At 34.2% G+C, this 23,973-nt stretch overlaps 1 protein-coding gene across 1 annotated transcript; it reads left to right on the plus strand.

Annotated features, from left to right (window-relative positions):
* Positions 1 to 1,312: 1,312 nt before the first annotated feature.
* Six3 (optix) lies at positions 1,313 to 22,100 on the plus strand. The gene is made up of 3 exons (NM_001113467.1): positions 1,313 to 2,010; positions 21,127 to 21,569; positions 21,865 to 22,100. Exons 1-3 carry the CDS (start codon positions 1,313 to 1,315, stop codon positions 22,098 to 22,100), a joined length of 1,377 nt encoding a protein of 458 aa, NP_001106938.1.
* The last annotated feature ends 1,873 nt before the right edge of the window (positions 22,101 to 23,973 follow it).

Genomic DNA, 23,973 nt, shown 5'->3' on the forward strand with positions numbered 1-23,973 from the left:
TATGTGTGAATGATTGTATAATGTGTGTTTTTCATCTAGTCGTCTGTGAATTTCTCATGTAAAATCAGAAATTCCGCTTTATTGAACTAATGACAGGCATTTAGACACCGAATATTACTATTTTCCATTTATTGAGTCTCCATTTCTGAAATAAACTTCAATAATAAGTGTTTTCTTGCACAGTGTAACAATTTAGTTGTATTTTAACGAACTTTTTAAGATTAATTAATTGACAATTTGTGAATTTCACAAGTGACAGTTTTGAGCAGAGCACATATTTTTACATGTAAACCAATTTCAAAGTTAACTAGATGACAATCATTTAAAAACACATTGTATTAGTAGGTATTTCAAAGTAAGTATACAGTGAAAGCCAAAGTAAGTCAAGTAAACTGAAAATAAAGCATTTAAAAAAATTTTATACCTAGTACAAAAATATAGCAAAACTTGCAATGGTCAATAACAGAGTCGTTAGTGCAGAACTTAGGTATATTAATTGGCCTTTAAAAAATTTAAAAATGCAGTGTAATTTTAGAAAATCTAAGAAAATTAAATTTTAATTCGTTGTTAAAAGTTAACAACGCGAATGAACCAAAGTTGGTCATGTGATCAGTTAATCATGGATTTAATTGGGGATTAAATTAAAGACGCTTCTGTGTACACCGGTCCTAAAGGTTTGAAATGAAATTTAAATAGGTAGATAAGGTGATATTTTTTTGTCATTTATTTATTTGCATGCCTACCACCTTTGTACTAGTATGTAGCTAAAGACATTGTGCGTTTCGATTGGGACATTTATGATCATGTGATACATGGAATAAATTACGTACCTATACCTTCCATTGAGAAAAATTGTACTTTTTTTTCCACTTGAATTATAATAAAGACTTAAAAGTTTCAATAACATGGTTGTTTTTCTAAACCTTGAGCTTTCATCCACACCCCGTGTCTCCTTCGTAAACCCACCATTACCCATTTCTTCCCGAAAAGCGATCCATCCTCGTCCATAAAAAGGCGTATCTCGTCCGCGATTCCGTCGACATCATCTATAAGAGAACACCACTTTATCCATCACTTCTCGTTATCCGGCACAAAGCCTCCACAAGTCCACACTTTTGAGTGACACCGACTCCTCCCATCGCTCCTCCACTCCCCTCCAATTTCGCTCCCATTGGCCTGGTTGTAACCAAGTAACCAGAGTCCCATCCCCGTCCGCGCCAATGGTCGCCTCGGCAGTCTCGCCTCAGTGTAACCGCGGCCTCCACCTGGCAAGGTGCGTGTGATGGTGCACTAGCCCAAGCTGGCAACCCATATGGCGCTCGGACTCGGCTCCGGACTGAGCTCCGGCCCCGGCTCCGGCAACCACTCGGAGACGTCCTCGTCGCCCGGCATCAGCGTGCCCATCCCCGTGGCGCCGGCGCCGCTCGTCCCCAACCCCATGTTCGCGCTGCCCACCCTCAACTTCACCGTGGCCCAGGTGGCCGCCGTCTGCGAGACCCTGGAGGAGAGCGGCGACATCGAGCGGCTGGCGCGCTTCCTCTGGTCGCTGCCGGTGGCCCACCCCAACATCGGCGAGCTCAACAAGAACGAGGCCGTGCTGCGGGCGCGCGCCATCGTCTGCTTCCACAGCGGCAACTTCCGCGAGCTGTACTCCATCCTGGAGTCGAACAAGTTCAGCAAGAGCTCGCACCACAAGCTGCAGGAGATCTGGCAGCTGGCGCACTACCAGGAGGCGGAGAAGCTCCGGGGACGGGCGCTGGGGCCGGTCGACAAGTATCGAGTGCGGAAAAAGTTCCCGTGGCCGAGGACGATCTGGGACGGTGAACAGAAAACGCACTGTTTTAAGGAAAGGACTAGGAGTTTGTTGCGGGAGTGGTATCTGCAGGACCCGTATCCGAACCCGACGAAGAAGAGGGAATTGGCGCAAGCGACGGGACTGACGCCGACGCAAGTGGGGAACTGGTTCAAGAACCGGAGGCAGCGGGATCGAGCGGCCGCCGCTAAGAATAGGTGAGCTTATTTATTGCCGAGAAGGCGAATAACTAATTAATGGCTTGGGATGGACGTAAATCTCGCTGGGATGCGAGATGGAGCAGATTAATCACTAGGTGCTTACCGCACGTGAAATATTTACTTTCGGGAGGAAACTTTAAGTGAAGGCCGTGGATAACACGGGTAGCTGCTACTGGGCCTGGTTTCTATTTGAGATACCAAACAATTAAACAAGCTCAAATTAGTACAAAATTACATTACTGTGAAACAATCAAGAGAAATAATAGCGAAAAATTGAAAAGTATAAAATTGTGTGTACAAAATAACAGTGCAATTAGCCAAAACAGTTTTGATTCAATTTAAATGGCAAAAATTCATGTAAAACGTTGATTACCTGTGAAATTGCTAAATCAAAATTTTATTAAAATTTTAATTTGTTAAATGCCAAACGCTTAATTAATTTTAAACAGCAAAAAGATAGTTAAATGTGCTATTTGTAATCTCTGTAATGTTGAGACCTATACAAAATTTTAAAAATAAAAATAAAAACATACAATTAGATTTGGACAATACGACTGTTTTTTTCTTCCAATATAAAGTTCCCAAAATATTGAACTTTAAGAATTTGTTTATATTATCAATTATCCTGCATAAAACAAATAGAATAAACTCAATAATCAATTGAAAGTCAATTTAACGAGCATGTAATGTCGATAGGATAATAAACTTAAGGTTTAAGGTAATGAAAAGGAATCTGCTGGAGCTCCTTCTTCAGTTTTCATTATTTTTTAATGTTTTTATGTTTTACACTAAGTAATCGTTTCCTAACGCAATGATAAATAATTAATTTTAATTTTACTATCAGACTTTAGTAGTTTTATGAATTTAAAAAAAATAAAATTTATCAAAAAAAACACAATTTGTATATGTGCCAACACTGGGAATTATTTTCTAGAAAACCGTTTAAAAAATAATTAATTTTTATTGTTGATTAAATTATATTGCGATCACTTAGCTAGTAAGTAAATTTAAGTTTAAGTTAGTTTAATAAACCAACAAAATGGAAGATAATAATAAGTAAGCTTGATTTCTTTGTTTTTTTTTTCAGAGAAAACATAGATATTTACAAACATGTTTCATAAAATGTCTTGTAAGAACCATTTTTGAATTATAAAAATATCATAGGGTTGCTGAAAAAAATAGCGAAATAAAACGATTTATTAGGTACATTGTATCCATTAAAATTTGGTGGTAATGTCTTTATTAACAGAAAAGTAATAAACATAATAAATAAGTAAGGAAAGTTTCATTCAACAGCTAGGACAACTTGTCTGCTGCTCTTCTACCTATATCTAATCTCCTGGCGACAAATGAGAACAATGAAAATAGAAATAAAAATGAAGAAAAATTTTTATTTTGAAAAGTTGATCACAATCAAGAATAGATTAACGTCACTTAAACATAAATAAAAATAAAAATAAGAAACAAAAAAAAATAAAATAAAAATCCACAAATATAGTTAATCCGTTTTTATTAGATATTCAAACATTCTAGTTTTAAAAAATGGGAAGAAATACAAGATCTGAAGCATAAAATTATTCTATTATTTTATGAAGAGCGTTGTAATCCTTGAGATGTTTCGAAAAGAATTTGAATCGACTGACAATAAAAAAAAATCTAAGAAGTTCTTAAACCCAAAAAATATAATTAGAGAAATGGACAAAAAACACTGTGTCCACAAACTTCTAGTTTGTTACTCTTTATTTATTTGAAGAAGCCGAAGCAATTTTGATTAAAAGCATTTTTAAAATCATTTTCAGAATAACTCAAATTGTTTTCCTAAGCAATTTAGCGTGATTTTAAGCAAAAAATCGTTATACATTTTAAATACAAATATAAGGGCCAGAATTAAATAATTCTGGTCGATTTGGATCACTTTTAGAAGAATCATAAATTTTTTGATTCTTGCAAAAATGAAAGACTATCAAAACAGACAGTGACTGTAACTGACAATCTCTTCTTTTTCGTAAAATACGTACTAACACAACTCAATTTTTTTCAGGAATTTTTTTGATTTTTGCAGAAAACTGAGCTTAAAACTCTGAAAAAAAATGAATAGACAATCATTAATTAGAGCTTACATTTGTTTTTTCAAAATACTTTTGGGAATAAATTGATTTTCAGTGCTTTCCACGAATGTGTTGGCTAACTACGAGTAAAAGTACTTAGAAGGTACTTATGTAAATTTTTTTAAAAAATGTGTAATTTAATCATTTGTTAGTAGAGAAGCCAAAATGGTCAAAATACTTTCATGGGTCACATATCGTGACCAGGCCTACTTGGCCATTTCCTCGCAGTGTTTCCTCGCCTAATAACATAATCTGGCCTCTTCGGCTAAAACGGTCATCATAAACAGTGATATAATACTTTGATAAGCATGTAAACAGAGCTGCTCCAACCGGCAATAAAAGATTCCGGTAGTCTTGTTCAATAGGCCGTAAATCAAGCGGTAACGTGTAATTATTACAGCATAGGCAGCGATCCGCCGCTTACTATACGTCGTTTCTATTTTATTAGCGTGAAACAGACTTTAATTCGTCGGATGCCACCGTGAAATTTTTTCTTCGTCGAAATAATAACTCGTTGGGAAAACCCAATCCGACTTAACTTTGGGCTATTCCCATCGTTTGGACGATCACAAAGGATTAGGATTAGAGCAGCTTAGCTGGTTTCGCAAAATTTGGAAAATCGGCGATAAGTATCGGAGTGTTGCAGGCGTTTCCTGTTCTAGTTATGAATGAAAGTTGTGCTATCAGCAATTGTGATTAATGTCTGAATAGTGAAAATGGCAAGTTTCACGTCGTTACGCCACCAAATTAAAATTCCTTTGTGTACACTTTAAATAAATAAACAAGCCGATTAACGGTTCGGTTATTAATTTATTCAAGTGCGTACTTGGAGATTTTGGCCGGATTTATCGAAAAAACAAATCAGAGGCTGGAGAGATGACGAGGGAGATTTGATGTGTTCATGTTCTGTGAACTATGGGAAAGCAGCCCTAACTTAATCAGAGTAATAGTATATTATAGGGTTATACAAAGCGACGGTACAATGTACTTCTCTGTGGGGTAAGAATCACATTTGGGTAACACAATTTGCCTCGCTAACACATTGCTGCAGGACATGAGTACTCATCTCGGGTGGATATGAGATTCGAATGCGCCATTTGCGAAAAAACGTGAAATATTGCAGCTTTTGTTGAATTCTCATAAATATGTAACGAATTAATTATATCAGATTACTTAGAGTAATTACAAAAGCTTGTAATTAATCTGAAACGCAAATTGCGTTTGTAAAAACACACACAACAGCACCTACGATAAAAACTAAAATATTTGTTGTATCCAATGGAGATAAAATCTAAACAATAGATTATTGTATGCAATATGCATGAAACAAATAAATTACAAATACTAATACATTTATGTCAGACATGATTAATGACACGGGACTATTTTTACTATTTTCCCCTCCCTATTAATTAAAAAAGGGCATCGAGTGTTTTAACACCCGAAATGTTTGCCAACACTCATGCAGGCGGCTCTTTACGCCACTTAATTTCGAGCGTTTTGCGCCACCCTCTACAATATTTACAAGTTATTTGCTCTCCAGGCATTATTTTCTTGTTGCATTCCTCGCGCTGGGTGTGAGGTGGAAGTGACCGGACATGGAGATAAAATCTGGTGGTAGTTCCTGGCATCATATCCGGTGTCTAAATTGCCATTAAGGCGGTTGTAAATGAGTTCTTAAGTAAGGCGTGCTTTCGTGTTAACCGTTATCGATCGATCAGCTCGATGTAATCTAATGTTTCGGCGCAAAAATAACTATTTGTGGCTTAGAAAAATCCGGCGCGGATCTTCCGTCTTGTTAGGGCGTCTTATTTCGACACAGTGGAAGCGAGACTTCGTATCGTCTCGTTTAAACCTCGATCCGATCTTAGTTTGGCCGCTAGATAGTGTTTCTAATCCGATTTCGGGAAGGATTCGACAAATTCGCTGTCAGACTTGATCTCGGCACGGAAATAACAAGGATTCTTTTCCCGTGTCTTTAATTACGTAATGAGAAATTTTACACCCGATAATTTGGGCCTAGCTTCCTGCAGGCACAATATTATTACGTGAATAACGACTTTATAAAGCTGGTGTAAAGGTGGAAGCTTAACGTCGGGCTCGGAAGTGTTTTGCTAAAAGCACACCGTACTGAATACCGGCTTAGGGCGGCCAGAGGTTCCCAACAGTCGGCCCCACACACAATCGATAACCCCAACCAATTGAAGTGAATTTTTCGAAGTGTTTTGGCAAAAATGTGGCTTTGTTTGGGGACTGCTCGTTTGAAAGCAGACAGGGTAAATGCAGATCCTGATCAGAAAGCTCAGAGAGCAAGTCAGTGGCGAGGAGTATCAAGCAAAAGAGGCGAGAATCCCCCGACTGCCTCTAGCCCAAGTGGAACTGTATCCCCTGCAGATTTCAATTCTCGCTTCTTTGATCCGCTCCAATCGACCTACTCCAGTATCACACTCCAATAACACTCCTCGCTTCCTAAGAAAGCAACATCTGGACTTGATGTCAAAGGAAAATACGACGAGAATTTAAATAACTAGTGTTAATGCCGGCGGATTTTCTTCACGCGCTAACGCTGACAAATTTATTGATGATATTGAGCACACAATTTTTAGCGATTCGACAAACTGAGACTTAGCCAAATGTACAGCTGCGAAAATTTACATAACAAGGACAAAAATTATTTTGAACTACTACACTTGACTAGGTTTTTTACGCGATAATTTACTTACACAGAATATTAAATGCATGTTTGGCTTAATTTATTATGGAATTTTTTTTTTCTAACCTGTGCCAACAAAGATTTTCAGTAAACTTTCATTCAAATTCGGATGAACTTTATTTTTGAAAATAATAAAACAATTTTGATGTCCATTTGTGATCGTCCAAAACGCTTATTTTGTGTTATTCTGCCTAAAAATACAATGTACAACCTATTTGACAATTTTTTGACTAATTTTGAGTATTTAAGTAATTTGTTTTGGCTATAGGAAGATACTATGTGATTCTGTTGGTTACTGATTTTGGATTTTTTTTTGCATTTTTGTTCGCTTTTGACTTCTTCAAATAATTCAGACTAACATAGTTTAGTTATGTATTTTGAAAATGTTGGCTCAGGAAAATACATCTAATAATTGAGAACGATGAAAAAAATATACGAGCTTTATAATAAATACCTAGTACCTACAGGGTGAGTCAACTGTGGGTTATTTCAGAATTTCCCCTAATATGCAATAATTCTGATTACAGCTGACTAGATCGGTAATCGTTAAAAAAAATCAAAATAATCCACGATTACATTGTTCTGAGTATTACCAAGTTTGTTTTAATAGATTTGCTAAAATTTTATTATGGACTATTATTATTTAAAATTATTTGTTGATTCAATTAAGGTTTTTAAAAATTAAACAAAATCTCCAAGTGGTAAATGCAATTAGTATTTTTGATTGCATCTTAGGACAAGTTAGAAATAACCTAATAACTATTGACTTACCTTGTATACGTATTTTTTGAATATTTTTTTAATTTATGAAAATCAATATTGGAATTAAATATGCAATTTAAGGAATTTTGAAGAATCCGGCTTCAGGTAATTTTAATGATTAGTTCCTTTTTTGGTTATTTACAACATTTGTTATGAGGTCTTTGATGTTTTGGGGACATGTTTTTTTATTCATAGGTATTGTTTCAAAAAATGCTTCTACTGTTAGTAAAAGATTGACGGAATTTTTATTTTATCAGAAGGAAAGATATAAAACTATAGTAAATGCTTCTTCAAAGACTAATTTTTCAAATTAACTATACAATAGCCCAAAATAGTTTGACTGTAGAAAAAAATGTAGAAAACATATGAAGAAAATTAATATCTCGATGTAAACTCAAGTGAATTTTTTAGTCCATATCTGAGCGATATTTAGTACATACTTGGAAAAAGGCAAAACGAAGTTAAAAATTTGAATGAATCTAAGAAAATTTATTTTTGCTGCTGTAAGACATTTCACAATGCTCTTGCATGTTTTAATTTTTTAAAGAATTTTCCGAGATCTTGAGAACTATTCAGTCTAAATTGTCTTCCCCTGATCTAAAGTCATTTCAAAAAGTCTGTGGTTTGAGTATTACCCTCGTATATAAAAAATTAATGTTACATATTAAAAAATTACTCATGTTATTCATGTAATTTGAAATGAGGAGCGAACTAGCTTTACTTTTGCCTCTCTGATTAAGATTTAATTTGCATAAATTCGCAAAAAATAAATTATACAATTAATAAATTTAATTAAGCTCCGTCAGGCAATATGTAATGTACTTAATTATACAAACTGGAAGTGCATAGCAAAACCATTTCAACCACCTGAATACTAATTACAACGTATAATTTTAAATATTGTTTTGTACAATGTGTGAGTTTGTAATTGGCTTCAGAAAGAGAAGCTTCTTATGGCGTCATGGCTATAATGTTCGGTCTTATGACAGGTCAATTTCTCTTAAGCATAATATGACGTATCAATATTTAAATTCGGGGTCCACATTTGGCGCTGGCTCCGTTATCAGCCTTTTAATCTCCTCAAACCGTTTCAAAGCATTTATTAATTCACGAGAGCCATCCGCGTGCCTAATAACCATCGAATGATCTAACATTTTCTTATCTCCATCATTCGCCTCGTTTTTTAATTTCAGAATCGATTATCCGAGCATGAGTGTAATTTTATTACCCCGGGTATGCATCACATGTTTCAACGCCTTTCAAACCACCTAACATATTCAATTAAGGTCATCGGTGATTGTCTCAAAATCTGTAGCATCTTCATTTAGATTAGGCCGGAATGACTTGCATCCGCCGCGAAATAATTAAGAAAATATCAGCGAGATAACATCACAATACGACAAATCCAACTGACGCGCATGTAACGGTAACGAGCCGTGACAAAAGTCCGGACTAGATGTGTCCGGAGCTTTTGTTTCTGGCACCTCCGGAGGGCTTTGTGTGTGTCGTTTATTTGTGTTTGGCGGTTTGTTTGGTTAGCGCTTTAGTGGTCAAGTCGATTGCTGATGGGTTCTTTTGTCCGCGACAGGACGGGTTTCTTCACCAAAACCGATCGAAATAAATAAACAGCGCTGAGAGGCTTATTAGCGAAAATTGCTGATTTGAATTGAAACAGCAAGTGAACAGTCTTTGGAGGTGCTCCACTCTCTGTTTTGTTTACATAGGACACCCTCGTTTGTTTAGGAAATCGCCAACCTTGTTGTTCATAAACACGCAGTATGAAAGCACGCGTAATGCTACCATTCTTGGGCTAATAACATTTATTTTTTCAATAAATTTGCCCCTTATAAATGTAACCGAAGTCAAGACTCCCTCGTGACACATGAAAGGTGGACTGTCCGACGCAGTCCGCGCTATTCTGATTGAATCTGAAAGTGATTGCTTTCGAGCCATTCCCAATCATTATGCGCCAGAAATAAAAATTTTACGACACTCTTTAGGGAAAAATCGCAGTTACGTTACCGTGAACGCTCGTAAACTTTAAAATAACAGCTTGTTGAAGTTACCATAACCGATTTAAACGTCGTTTAAAATTATTGATAGCGACGATGGAGTTTAACGAGGACACGTCATTGTGTTCAAATCTTTGTTCAATATTTACTGACAGGAAGAATTGTTTCTTGGATAAGACGAGAAAGCAATCTTCTCTAGTAGCAAAACAAACACAAAACGTGTCGTTTATACACAATAAGGAGGCGACTCGACAACGCCTCGGCTTTGATGACGATGGGAACGAAAAAATTAATTAATATCGATCAGCGGATGGATTAATAAGCAACGATTTTTGTTTACTAATTAATCATTTTCTTTACTGGTTTATGGTAATAAACTGGCAAGAAGTATGAACGGTTAGGTTTAACGGTAAAGCTCGATGTGTTTTCCGTGTGTGGAGACTGGGGCAACATGTAAATATCACAATTATTGTTTTAATTAGTTTAGTTTTAATATATTATTGACTCCACTCCTTTAAGTACATCTGCTATTTTTTAACCTTCAGGAAGGTGAAATTAAAGTGCCATCAAAACATTGCCAGGTTTATTACATTCAGAATCACAGTAATTAAGAGAAAAACGTCTTAGGTGTAATGAGTCTCATATGTTTGTGCATAACAGTTGCACAAAAATCATCGAAATTTTATGATTTACAATAGATATTATTTAACAAATTTGTCCCAATTATAAAAAATATTGTTAAAAAGAGAAATGGTTCAAATGATGAAATTTCAGTGAAACAATTCACATTTGATTATATTTTTATTGTTTTAAAGTTACTACATATATTTCATTGTGATTTTCAAGCAAACGTTATTGTAAAAAACATCAGCTATTTAAAATAATATTGTGTTTACAACAAAAAATTATATCCAACAATTCTGCTATCTCTAAAGCAGTCTTTTTTTTATTTTCCACTCCACTCACTACTTTATTGGCATAGCAAACATATATTGTTATAAGTATTGCGTGTAAAAATTGTTGGGATAAAATGGTGTTGGCAAAGAAATATTTTCCTTTACATATGTGTGGAAAAAAATTACTTTGCCTGCTTGTAAATATAGCAAATGATTATTATTTATGGAACGTAATTTCTTGATGAAATACCTAAATTTTTTCGCCAGTCTATCAATAAATATTGTTTTCCACCTTCCAATTATTTTATGAAAGTACGTATTTTCTCTCCCATTTTTCCTCCTCGGGAGGAAATAACTAGGGGATCGGATTTTTAAAAAGTTAAAAACTTTATTTAGGTGTCGGAAAAGGTAAAAAAACAGACATTACATATTAAAATCTGGCCATTTAGGATATATTTTTTTATTAATTCCTACTGCAGAAAAAATAAAAACATAATTTTTAATGCAATAACTTCCATTACGAAAAAAAATAAAACAAAATACGTATTGTAATTACTTAAAATTTAGTCACAAAGAAAAAGCTTTAAAGAAATTAATTAATTGTTGAACTTAAATATTGTTCTAAATTTGCTAATGTAAAATTATTTTATTTTACCGTTAAAATTTTTCAGCTCTATTTAACAAAAATTTCAGAGGAAAAAAGTAAGTTTTTTTTTCAAAGTGGCTTCATTAAAATAATACAGAGCAAGTCATCGTGAATCTTCAGAATTAAAAGACTTAAAAACAGTAAAAAATTGGAAAACTGCAATTATCGAAGACAGTGAAACCACGAAAAACTGAAAAAAATAGGAAATGGACATGAAATATGGGAAAATTTCTCTGAAATACTGGGAAAGTTAAAAACTGCGTGAATGAAACACCAGAAAAAAACAATGAGATTGAAAGACTGAAAGTCCAAAAAACAAAACTTATTTATATATAAATGTAAAAAATTATTAAATTAATTAAAATGCCAATAAAAAAAATAAAAAAATACTCTTTTTTATATTAGGAAGGTTAAACACAACTTTAGGATAGACATTTAGAATACAACAAGTCAATTTAGGAACTTAGGAAAAGTAAAAAAAAGTGAAATAGGTGCTTACATTTTTAACGAAACAAATTTATTTGGAGTTTCAAGAAAAACCTTTAAAATTTGAGAGTTAAAAAAGTTTCCCAAGATCCTGTGTCTAAAAATAACGTACTTTTGTCAAATATTTGGAAAGTGAAAAACGATATTTTCTGATAAAGCCCTCGAAAAAATCATATGCAGTTAAGCCTCTTCTTTCCTTTAGATGATTTACTGCGCTAATTACTACATCATTCATTATTGGGAGAGAATACATGCCTTTCCTCCCTTGTTATAAAAATAACAATATTTGTTAATATTACTCGTACAAATAGTTCACATCAGGTTACTGCAGCACTTTTTTTGTTTTTAAAAACTGCAAAAGAGTTAACAGTTTGAAAAAACTTTCGATTGTAATAATAAATAAATAAAAATTGACAAATTATATACGTGTGAATGTGGTTAATAACTACGAGTATTCGCTTAACGGACACCTCTTCACAACGGACATGCTTGTAGTAACGTAATAAAATATTTTAATATATTAAAATTTCACCTCCCATTAGCGGACACCTCTCCACAACGGACAATTAAAGATTCTCCATCGGTGTCCGTTTTGAGAGGTTTTACTGTAATAGTTAGCTATGTATTTTTATTAAATACATATATTTTTGTATTTTTATGTTATATTTTTCATATTTTCTGCTAAATATGTATTTCAAGCAAAAAAACACATTAATAGAACATTTTAACTAAACAAATTCCATACTCAAGTGCTAGACCAGTGCACTAGAGAAAATGTAAAAAATGTTCTGGATGCCGTGTTGTGGCAGATTGGCGTATTAGGAATGTGTCTGTTGATTTTCTCCTTTGTCCACTTTCCCTCCGTAATTGGTTTTTTCCTCAGCGTGTATCGTGGTGAAACAAAACGTTCCAGCTGAGCTTTGGCAGAATGTGTTGATGACAAATGAGCTGGTGACCTTCCTCAGCAGGCCCACGAACCCGGCTAATGAAGCCTCCCGTCTCAGAGAGCGGCGATTGCCGCCCTATAACACCGATAAATGTGGTCGTCAGTTGTTGATAGCTCTATCCGTCACCGCACAATGCCTGAATGACAGCCGAATAACACGTGGTCGAGAACAATACCGGACATAATACAAACTGATTAATAAAAGATCATTACCGCATCCGAAGAATGTTTAACCATTATCTCACCTTCGTTTGACGTTTACAACGATAAATCGCCGACAATAATTACACCGACGGTTATAAATTACCATTCCGGTACATCTGGACGAGAATCGCGAGAGGAAAGTTTCTTTTTCTGCTGCTGCTACGCGGAAATACGGAGACGATCGATAAATCGCGGCGAGGCAGAGCTGCGTTAAACCAGACAAAAAGACACTGCTTTAAACAGTGAAACTTATTGAAAAATTGATCGGGGCTTTCACACGCCGGCCTGACATTTGAATCAGTTCGAGTTAAAATCGACAACAAAACCAGCATGATATGAGTGAACTCTATTGTGTTATGGAAACACAAAACGCCCTTTACAGGGACTATTAACAACCCTTCTCTATTTCGGAATTAATCTCGAGGAATTGTTATTCTTTTCCAGCCCATTGTTTCGCGCTTGCATAAGTTAAAATTGTATGAAATGCGTCGATACAATAGCGATGTGCTGTAATAGAAATGTCGGAAGTCGAGTGGTTATTGTGATTATTATTCGTGACTGTGGGAATTTCGAGCTGACACTTGAAATAATTCATTTTGAAAATTTCGTTCACGCCGAATGAGAAATTTAATATCAGGGAGTAAAACAGCATTCATTAAAATTTTTGATAAACAATATCTGACAAGTTAAGCCAATTGTGAACGATCCAACTCGGGCCTCCACAATGAAACATTCAGTTTGCTTTTGAACTGGCGCTAAATCAAATTTAAAATTTATACCCTACACTCTTTGATACTCTGAATCCTTTGTACTGTTGACGGATTTAGTTTGGATTTTTGTTTGTATGAGGGTTGATTGCTTTCGCAAATATCTTGATAGAAAGAGTACCAAATGAGATGCACGAGGGGACGCTGCTCGTTCGTTCCACCAACAACTTGTCAAGTATCGATGCTTCACTATTTAATTAACATTGTTATACATATTTCACGCTAATGCGTGTGCGTGTCCATTTAAATTAATCTCCACTGAAACGCCTGATATTTGAGCTGACTGCCAGGGATTACTGTTTAATTTTCAAGACCAGTTATAATCTAGTCCACTGATTCCCAGGCGGTTTATGATGAGTCAATGATGAAATTACGACATTTGCCCGCACACAAACAAAATTGGAATTACATACAAGTCAAAATTGTTTTTTTTTGTGCTTATATCTTGAAAACGGTGCATAAAATGATAAAAATGAAGAACCAAATTATAGTGGCCATCACATAGAGTTATTTTCAGGTCTTTACTAAAAAATTCGTAAGTCAAAAACTAAAAGTCGTTTCTTGAAGGCAAACATCTTCATATTTTTTTTAAAATTTACTTTAGAAAAGTTTTATACACTTTTATATGCTTTTACAATCTTCTGGAGTTGTTAAAATAAAAAAAAAAGGCCGTACCAGGGATTCCGGATACCCGGAACATTTATCGAGCAATAACTCCAGAATTATTAGAGATAACTCTATAAAGTTTATTATCGTTGGAAAGCTCTTTGAATTATCTATTTTTTTCAAAAAAGACCATTATTCTCCGACTAATAGTTTTTAAGAAAATTGCAGATAAATGCAAAAATTTGTGAAATTTTTAAATATTTATAACTAAAAAAACTATTAAGAATTTGGCAATTTTTTTAACGCTGGTTGATTCCCCAGACTATTTTACATAAAATAAAATCAAAAAAGTTCCATTTTTTCGAATAGTATTGCCGTAATTTATTTTATTCTAATTTGAAAAATGGTGGATGCGCAGAGTTATTTTTTAAAAAATTCATAACTCAAAAACTAAAAGTCGTTGAGCAATGCAGTTTGTTCCATTGAATTTAGCAGCTCATTTACTGTATTAAACCAACTTTTAGCAAAATCTAAACTTTTAAAGTTTTTTGCTAAAAATTAAGATAGGCAATATCTATAGTGAAATATTTTATTCAACAAAAAAATTCATAACTTGAAAACTAAAAGTCGTAGAGCAATGCGGTTTATTCCATTAAATTCAGCGGCTTATTTTCTGAATTATACCATCTTTTCACGAGACTTAAAAATTTCAATTTTTTTGCTCAAATTTCCTGAATAAATACACTTACCTTCAAAGTGATGATAAAAAAAATTTTTTTAAACTAACTCCAGCAAATTTTTATGGACTTCTCTATGTCTTAACAACCCACTAAAGTTGTTAAAAGTCCACAAAAAATCCATATGTTCAATTTTTTGATGTTTAATTTTTTCAATTTTCGTCGCAGTTTTTGTCGATTTTGAGTACCCGGAACATCTGTCGAGCAATAGCTCCGGAACTATTAGAGATAACGCTATGAAGTGTATTATTGTCGGAAAGCTCTTTATATTATCTATTTTTTTCAAAAAAGATTATTGTTCTCCGACGAACAGTTTTCGAGAAAATTGCAGATAAATGCAAAAATTTGTAAAATTTTAAAAAATTTATAACTGAAAAACTACTAAGAATTTGGCGCTTTTCTCAACGCCAATCGATTTCTCAGATTATTTTACATAACTTAAAATTAAAAGAGTTTCACTTTTCGAACAGTATTGCCGTAATTTATTTTACTTTAATTTGAAAAATGGTGGATGCGCCGAGTTATTTTTCAAAAAATTAATAACTCAAAAACTAAAAGTCGTAGAGCCATGCGGTTTGTTCCATTGAATTCAGCGGCTCATTTTCTATATTATACTAACTTTTAACAAGATCTAACATTTTAAACTTTTTTGCAAAAAATTAAGATAGGCATTTTCGATAGTGAAAAATTTTATTAAAAAAAAAATTCATAACTCAAAAACTAAAAGTCGCAGGGCAATGCGGTTTGTTCCATTGAATTTATCGGCTCAATTTCTGTATTGAACCAACTTTTAACGAGATCTAAACTTTTAAAGTTTTTTGCTACAAATTAAGATAAGCAATATCTATAGTGGAAAATTTTATTCAACAAAAAAATTCATAACTCAAAAACTAAAAGTCGTAGAGCAATGCGGTTTGTTTTATTGAATTCAGCGGTTCATTTTCTGTATTACATCAACTTTTCACGAGATTTAAAATTTTCAATTTTTTTGCTAAAATTTCCCTTACCTTCAAAGAGGTGAAAAAATTAATTTTTTTAAAACTCGTTCTATCATAGTTTTTTGGACTTTTATATGCCTTTACATCCGCCTAGAGTTTTTAATAATCGAAAAAAAGTCCATATGTTCGATTTTTTTGATGTATGATTTTTTCAATTTTTGTTGCGATTTTGGTCGATTTCGAGTACCTGGATCATTTATCGAGCAATAACTCCGGAACTATTAGAGATAACTCTATGAAGTTTATTATCGTTGGAAAGCTCTTTTCATGATCTATCTTTTTCAAAAAAGACTATTGTTCTCCTACTAATAGTTTTCGAGAAAATTGCAGATAAATGCAAAAATAGGTAATATTTAAAAAAATTCATTGTTTGTAAAGCTTGTTCCGAATTTTGCTGTGGCAGCGATTTGCAAATTATGAATCAAAGTTGCCCCAATGTGGGGTCTATGAAAATGAACTCGTATATATCGCACACAGAACGTGAATCAGAGCGAGTCTCAACGATAATAGAGTTTTAACTTTGTTAGGGTTTGGCTGAGGGCAGTCGTCTAACGTTTGTAGAATTGAATTCCGTGGTAGCTGCACAATTCAGTGTCAAAAAAGCAACTGTCAATGTCTGATTAAGGAGCGAGTGGTTCCAAAGAGTGGATTAAAACCGATGTTATCGCAGGAATGACAATGCAACTTCGGTCCCCATCAGGGTTGAGAAAAACAAACGAGGCTCAGTGGCGCCAAACTTCCGGCAAGACTGCCAACATGTGTGGAATATCACTAGTAGGTAAAATAGAACTACCCCAGCTTGAATTACTGTGCACACAAAAATATGTACTTGTCTATTATTTAACTAAACAAACTGTTAAAGTGTTTTCAAATACGTCTTGAGAAAGTTTCGAGGGGTTTGTGCAAATATTTTGACTGGAATAAGTCGGAGAAAAAATTGGCCGGTACTTGAAATAAACCACAACGTAATTACAAAGAGCGGCATGAAATGTTCTATATTCATTTCAAGCTTGTAATTTGAGCCGTCGAAAGGGGCTCATTTATCCGGTAGATTTGATCAGCTTTTCTTTAATTTTCAGCACGGTCGGGTCTCAAATTACGGCCTGTTTAACCGACATGTGATACGGTACGGCATAGGTATACGGGTTTTTGGACAATTTTTATTTTTCGCCGCTGAGCAGATTTTGTTGTTTATGGTCTAGGGCACTAATTCGCCTTGCATCCGTAATTCTACACTCATTATCTACGCTCAAATCAATTAAATTTACATCGAAACTAGTAAGTAAATAGTAGTATCTAGCACGGTGAAGGCTTAATGAGGATTAATGTGAAACTAGTTTTATCTTTATTAATTACACATGTAAGAGATATCCTTCTTGTTACGAATCACACGTTTTTAGTCGAGCGTGATACAAGTTACTAAATATGTGCACTTAATTGCTATGGGAAAATAACCCCGGTATCGTAAAAAACTTGATTAAATCATTACAAGTGGATTATTATTTTTACCACTGACAGATTCTGTGTCACCGGAAAATTAAGCACTTAACGGAAATTTATTACATGTTGCTGATCCGGTTAGAGACGATCTCGTCTATTACATTCAATTAATTCATTCCATCTATTTCAGGTTTTCCCATCATTGGCCAAATCTTTCCATATTTTTTAAACAAATTCCTTCAAATAATAACAATTAACTCAAACTTTTAACGACTCGATTCCTTTTTATCTTGTTTACGGCATTTTTTTCTCGTTTGGAAATTTACATTCAAATTATTGTCCCACTTATTTAATAATAGCAGCCATACTTAATTATAATTATTTCTTAATGGACAAAGAATCAAACACATACACAAAAATCCGCAAATTATTGTGACCTAGCCCCAGGTCCTATAAGTTTGTTAACGCATAGGCGGCTCGTACTCAAAAGAACAATTTTTTACTAGTTAAGTTATCTTAAATGTAAACCAATATTTTTTAGAATATTACGATTTATAGTTTAAATGTTAAAAATAACAGACTGCAAGAAATTTTTTGTTCAATAATTTTTTATTGCTTGGGAAAATTCATCTGTCAGTTAGTTATACTACAGTGAAACCTCCGAATAACGGACACCTCTTCACAACGGACATTTCAAAATCTATATTAAAATTTCCAGCTCCCATTAGCGGACATCTCTCCACAACGGACAATTGGGAGATTTTACTGTATTTATTTATCTTAGTGTGGTCTTTGCTTTGTGTTTTTTCGAAATTTTTCCAAAATGAGCCATTTGGCCCGTTTTCATGTCAGCTCATCAAAACGTGTCGATTTGTGTAAATTCGTGTTCGGTCCCCCAACAGACCACCCCTCTCAGCATGTCGTTCCCAAAGAGGCGTAATGAGCCCGAATTCCATGTTAATACCCTTCGAGGTTTTAAAGTAACTTCCAGCTTACTGTTTCCCTTGTCAGAGGCTTGTCATATTAAAACTGACGTTCTGACAGGTCGAAAATCTCTCGTCAGACTTTCCTCCCCAAAAAATGGATCAATCGTCGTTATTATCTCAGACTGGTATCATCGCACGAGGCGTGGTAGTGAAAAAATGCGAACAAAAGCGGCCATGTTTTCTAAATGGATATGTCGCGTTTGTTTCCATGGCCTGCGCCGCTGTACAAAGGGCACTGCATCGATACATGGTAATTAGGGCGGTGCTCCAGTCATGTGATACCATCGCTAAATTTGAATACTAAATGCAGCTAGAAGCGAGTATGACTTAATATTTTATTTGCTGGCTGATTGTGCCGTTTGTGGGGGCTTGAAAGTGATCTGTTCGAGGCTTTTGTGCTTTGGGAGCAATTATGGGACAGAAGAATGCGAGCAGATCGGTTTCATTCAGTTTTTGGGCTCGAAAATGCGGGCCTGTACCCATGGTGTAACATGAGCGGCCTTTTGTCAGGACCTGGTAATAGTCAAATAGGTAGATTACTCGAGTACAGATGGGTCAAAAATTGAGCGTTCGCCGAAGCTATTCTCTCCGAATAATTAGAAATCACTCATGTGTGCATGTATCAAGAGAACAAAAGCGATTAAAGTCATTGTCTATACGAAGCGTAATAATTTGCAATATATCTTCACTGTAATGTTCGGTCTTTGAAGGCAGTCGATGTTAACAGGCTATTCTCTAAACAAACTCGATTAGCATTAGCCAGGTCTCGTTACACACCCCGAAGCGTTCATTTCAATACCTAATCGAGTTAATTCGGTGTATGAGTTTTGGTAGCGGCGACGAAAGATGTGGTAGAACCCGACTTAATATCAACCACAACCTCTTTCAGCCCGAAATAATCAAATAAAAATTTCATTAAGCCGGCGATCAGAATTTCATTAAAACAACAGTACGCAAACTACACGACAAACATCCCGCTTGATACAAGAGTTTATAAAACTTGCGCACAATTTAAAAAAACTACTAAAGGGGGTTAAAATCATCCACGATTTTTCAAGCAAGTGCAAGTAGTAAACTTCAATAGAGCAAGGGTGAATAATGCGAACAAACTCGGAAAAAAAATCAGAATTCACAATAAGATGTGGAGCATTACCTGGATACAATCACAATGTCAGTAAAACCCAGCTTGTTTTGGCTAATCACTGTTTGATAAAAGAAAAAATAAAACAAAACAAAAATACGAATAAAACAAATAAGTGTTAATAATAATAATAATAATAATAAATAATAATAATAAATACTAAACCTTTACATTTACAACAAGAATTAAAAATTTAGCACATTTTTACAGAATGTTTAAACAAAACGCAAGAGCAATTTGTAAAAAAATCTATACTTACTATTACAATAAAGATTACATGAGCTTTAATTCTACTGAGATATTTATTACTTTACTACAATAATTATGGTTAAACTAAATAAAAAATAAAACTAAACTCAAACACTTCTTTCCTAACCTTTTTTTTAATTTTTTTAAATGAGAACAGACATTTTTGATTAATGTATTACTTTGTACAGATGTTTTTTTTTTGATAACTATAAAAAATTTAAAAATAATGCAAAAGAATATTAAAAAACCAAAAATAAATTGAAGAAGTTATAAAGCATTACTCAAAAGCTTTATCCTTTCGTTTTTGCTTCTTTTTAAAAGGGGCAATTGTTTTTTATAAATTTTTTAGTTTTTAGATGTCATATTAAGTGTTTTCTTCCTAATTATACAAAAAATATAAAAAAACAATTGCCGATTATGACATAATCCAAGAACAAAAAATAAAGTCTATTATGTTTACTTGTGAATATTTTTTTTATTTTATTATTTTTTTATTCTCTTATTTCATTTTTTTATTTTATTTTTCTTATTACCATTAGATGTGTACTATTTAAAACAGCGAACAAAAATGTCATTTATTATTAGACAAAATTAAGAACGATGTTACAACTCAAAAACGCATGACATTATAAATAAATGATAAATAAATAATAAATAAAATCGACTTGTTCGAGAATTTTTTTGAAAAATGACTTATAACCAAAATATGAATTTTAATTTAGGAATATAAGTTAGAAAAAAGCACCGTTAGACTGAAATCTATAAATTATCTTCAAGTACAAAAAAAATTCTTCAGACTTTCATACGAATTTTCTGTTGCTATTATTATTGCTCTGGCAGTAAAAAGTCGTGGAAAAGGAATTTTGAAACTGTCATGGCACTTTATTAAAGCTGTAATTGAATCGTTGGCTATCTTAATAAGTTTCCTAATAAAAATAAAAAAGTATGATTTTTCAATATAAGGACGTATTTTATGAAGATGTTCAGTTTTGAATGTTAAAAAAAGAAACCATCTGACTCTACTTGGTGTACGTTTCTACAGCAAACAAAATATTTTGGGTTTAAAAAAATTCACATCTGCTTATGAAGCATGATTTTTTTCTGCAGCAAACGATAGGTCTTAAAGAGAGCACAAAAACACTGATCTCAAAATGGTAAAAAATTTTATTTAGTCGCTTTTTGCAATAATCTTCAGGAAAATAAGTAATTTAAGAAGTTTAAACGTACCTATATTTAAAGAAAGGAAATAGGAATGAAGAATTTTGTTAAATGACAACAAATGCCCATTTTAGAAATACCTACCTACTAAAGAAAAAAAAGTACCATTTGACGCTCGAACTGTTTTTTAATAATTCGCGCAAATAAATTAAATCTGTTTTATTTTTTCCACTCCTCAACTTTCCGTTTTTCTGCCAGGATGCAACAGCAGCAGCTCGCCGCCCAGCTGGCCCACCACGGTGGCGGCGGCCGGCAGCCGCCCCTCAGCCCCACGCCGTCCGACAGCGACTCGGACATCTCCCTCGGAGCGCACTCTCCCCCCATCTCGTCCCCAGGTCCCATGCGTTTTTCCAACTCCCCCACACCCATCACCAGTTTTCGTTTCGGGCCCCATTCTCCCGGCCCCATGCCCCCGCAATTCCGCTTCGGCAATCACTCCCCGCCCGGCTTCCGTCAAGACCGCAAATCGAGGAACTCGTCCCCAATCAACGTCGACACCACATCGAATTACAATAATTCAGCTGTCAATTTGAGATTAACATCGAACGAGTCGCCCATCGACGTCGATTCCACGCAGGAGAAGAGCCACAGCCCCATCAGGGTGGACAGCTCGCCGCCGCCGATGAATCTGAGGATACACAGTAAGGGCTTTCCACTCGATTTCTTCTAGTTTTTTTGTTATATAGCAATAAAGCATTAAGTAAGCAGTTCGATTTTAATCAGTAGAAAATGATAAATGATCGGCATAATCACAATTGGCTGATTTCAAGTTCAGAGCAGATATAAGATATATGTTGTCCGAATGTACTGAAATCTTGCACACCTACGTAATCTCCGTGATAATGCAGACTATTTAGTTAATTTACTGTGTATTTATTATTTTTACTGAACGTTTAAATAAAATAGCGTTTTTTTTTTTAATTTTTGATGTGTTAGGTGACAATACGAAGATCGAGACGCCGCTGGCGCTGCGGCTGACGTCGAGCCACCAGCTGACGACGCCGCTGCGGATCCAGGTGGCGTCGCCGCACCGGATGGCGGCGCCGCCGTCGCCGCCCCACACCAGCCTGCACCTGGGGACGCCCCATGGAGGTATAGTTAGAATAGCACCGCCGAGTCCCTCCAATCCCCCCGTGCTTCATCGGCCTTTCTCGCCGCCGAGACTGACGTGATATATACCGTACGAGTGGAAGGAAAAACTGTGAATATTTCAAATTTTATTCGGATTTTTGCTGCAATATTTCATTATTTATTGACACTTGCTTTTAACTAAATTGTGTATATGAAGTATACGTGTGCGAGCGAACTAATTTATGGACTCTATCAATTCTGTGTTCAGTGGCAATTTGTAGATTGTATATGGCATTACCTATATTTCAATTTATGATAGATCAATTTAGTCCAAGTGCACTGAACGATGACTTTTTAAGTACCTAATTCACTTTCTTGGCAGTAAATATTGTATTTTTCGGTCATGATTGATGAGGTTCAGTGTTCAGTCTGTTGTATAGAAAGAGAAAAGGCATGTTCGCAGTATATTTTTTTTGTAGATATATATTTTATTTTAAGGCGATTTTATTGATTTCTCGATTGTATATAAAATACATATTACACAATGACATTATACTTGTGGTGTTTCATTTTCCGATATTTCCTTCGTGTAGAAAAGTATCAAGAAAATTACACGTACACCCGTCATTACCCACTGAATACAGTCATTTGACAATAAAAGAAATTGGCGACGATTTTTCTTTCAGTTGACACTTTAATTAGGTAAGTAATCGATTTTACAACAACCTATTTTACCACAAAAAAGCAAAACAGTTGACAGTGCAGCAAGAAACAAAATTTTAGTTTTTTCATAAACATTTTTAGACCAAACGCACTAAAAACTGCTATTTTTGCTGATTCAGCAAAACTCTACCGCAATTTGAAACAGACTTTACGCTCTACAGGGTGGGCAAAAGTATGGATCCAAGCTTTTTGTCTAAACAATTTACTTTACGAAAAAAATAAGTACATTATCAAGTCTGTTAAAGATGTGGTCAATTCTAAAGAATACATTTTTTTTAAGTTCTATTTAGTTTTCGAGTTTTGCAAAATTTTATTATTTTTTATGACGATTTTTTTACATTCTGAACAATTTCTGGACTGTATAAGAAAAGATTGTCCAGACGTTGGTGGATAAAAATTGTACAGGGTGTGTTAAAATGATTTTCATCTAGTCGCCTATGAACTTCTATGTAAAATCAGAATGTTGCTTTATAGATCTAATAACAGGCATTCAGAAGACTGGCATTTTCCATTTACAATGTCTTCAATTCGTAAAAAAGCTTTAGTAATAACTGTTTTTTTTTGCTCAATTTAACATTTTAGTTGCTTCTTAACAAAACTTTTATATGTAGTTAAATGACAATTTGTAAACTTCATAACTAACAGTTTTGACATTTATTAACAGCGAATTCATTTCAGAAGAGCGGCACAATTTTTTTTAATGTAAATTAATTTCTAAGTTAACTAGATGAGAATCATTTTAATATACCTTGTAATTAAATAACAAAATTGACTCTTTTTTCTCTTTTTCAAGATTTTTTTCTAGAATATTATTTCATAAATTTGCATGCATGTGTTTAATTTTCAAAAAAATTAACGTTAACTTCAATAATTTATAAAAAAAACACTGGTTTAAAAACAATATGATTAAATTAGAGGTCAACTAAACAAAATTTTGAAAAATTTTATTCTTCAATAATGATCACAGCTTGATAATAGTCGTAACGTACTAATTTCTTTTGTAAAATAAATAGTTTAGCCAGAAATCGCGTGGTTCCCCATATATATAATATAACCCCATACGACCAGATCAATTGAAATAATTTTTCCATGTAACTTAAAAAGTAAACAGTTTAACCCATTTCTATAATGACACCCCCGCTGGTCCTAATTGCCCTTTCATGTCAACTAAAAGAATAGCCGGTGTAAATGTTTGGATCAATATTAGTCCAGCTTTCATTGAAACCGTAATTGCGCGTGGTAATTTACGAC

This window comes from Tribolium castaneum, chromosome 4 (assembly GCF_031307605.1).
Source record: "Tribolium castaneum strain GA2 chromosome 4, icTriCast1.1, whole genome shotgun sequence".
In the NCBI taxonomy this organism is placed as follows: Eukaryota; Metazoa; Arthropoda; class Insecta; order Coleoptera; family Tenebrionidae; genus Tribolium; species Tribolium castaneum.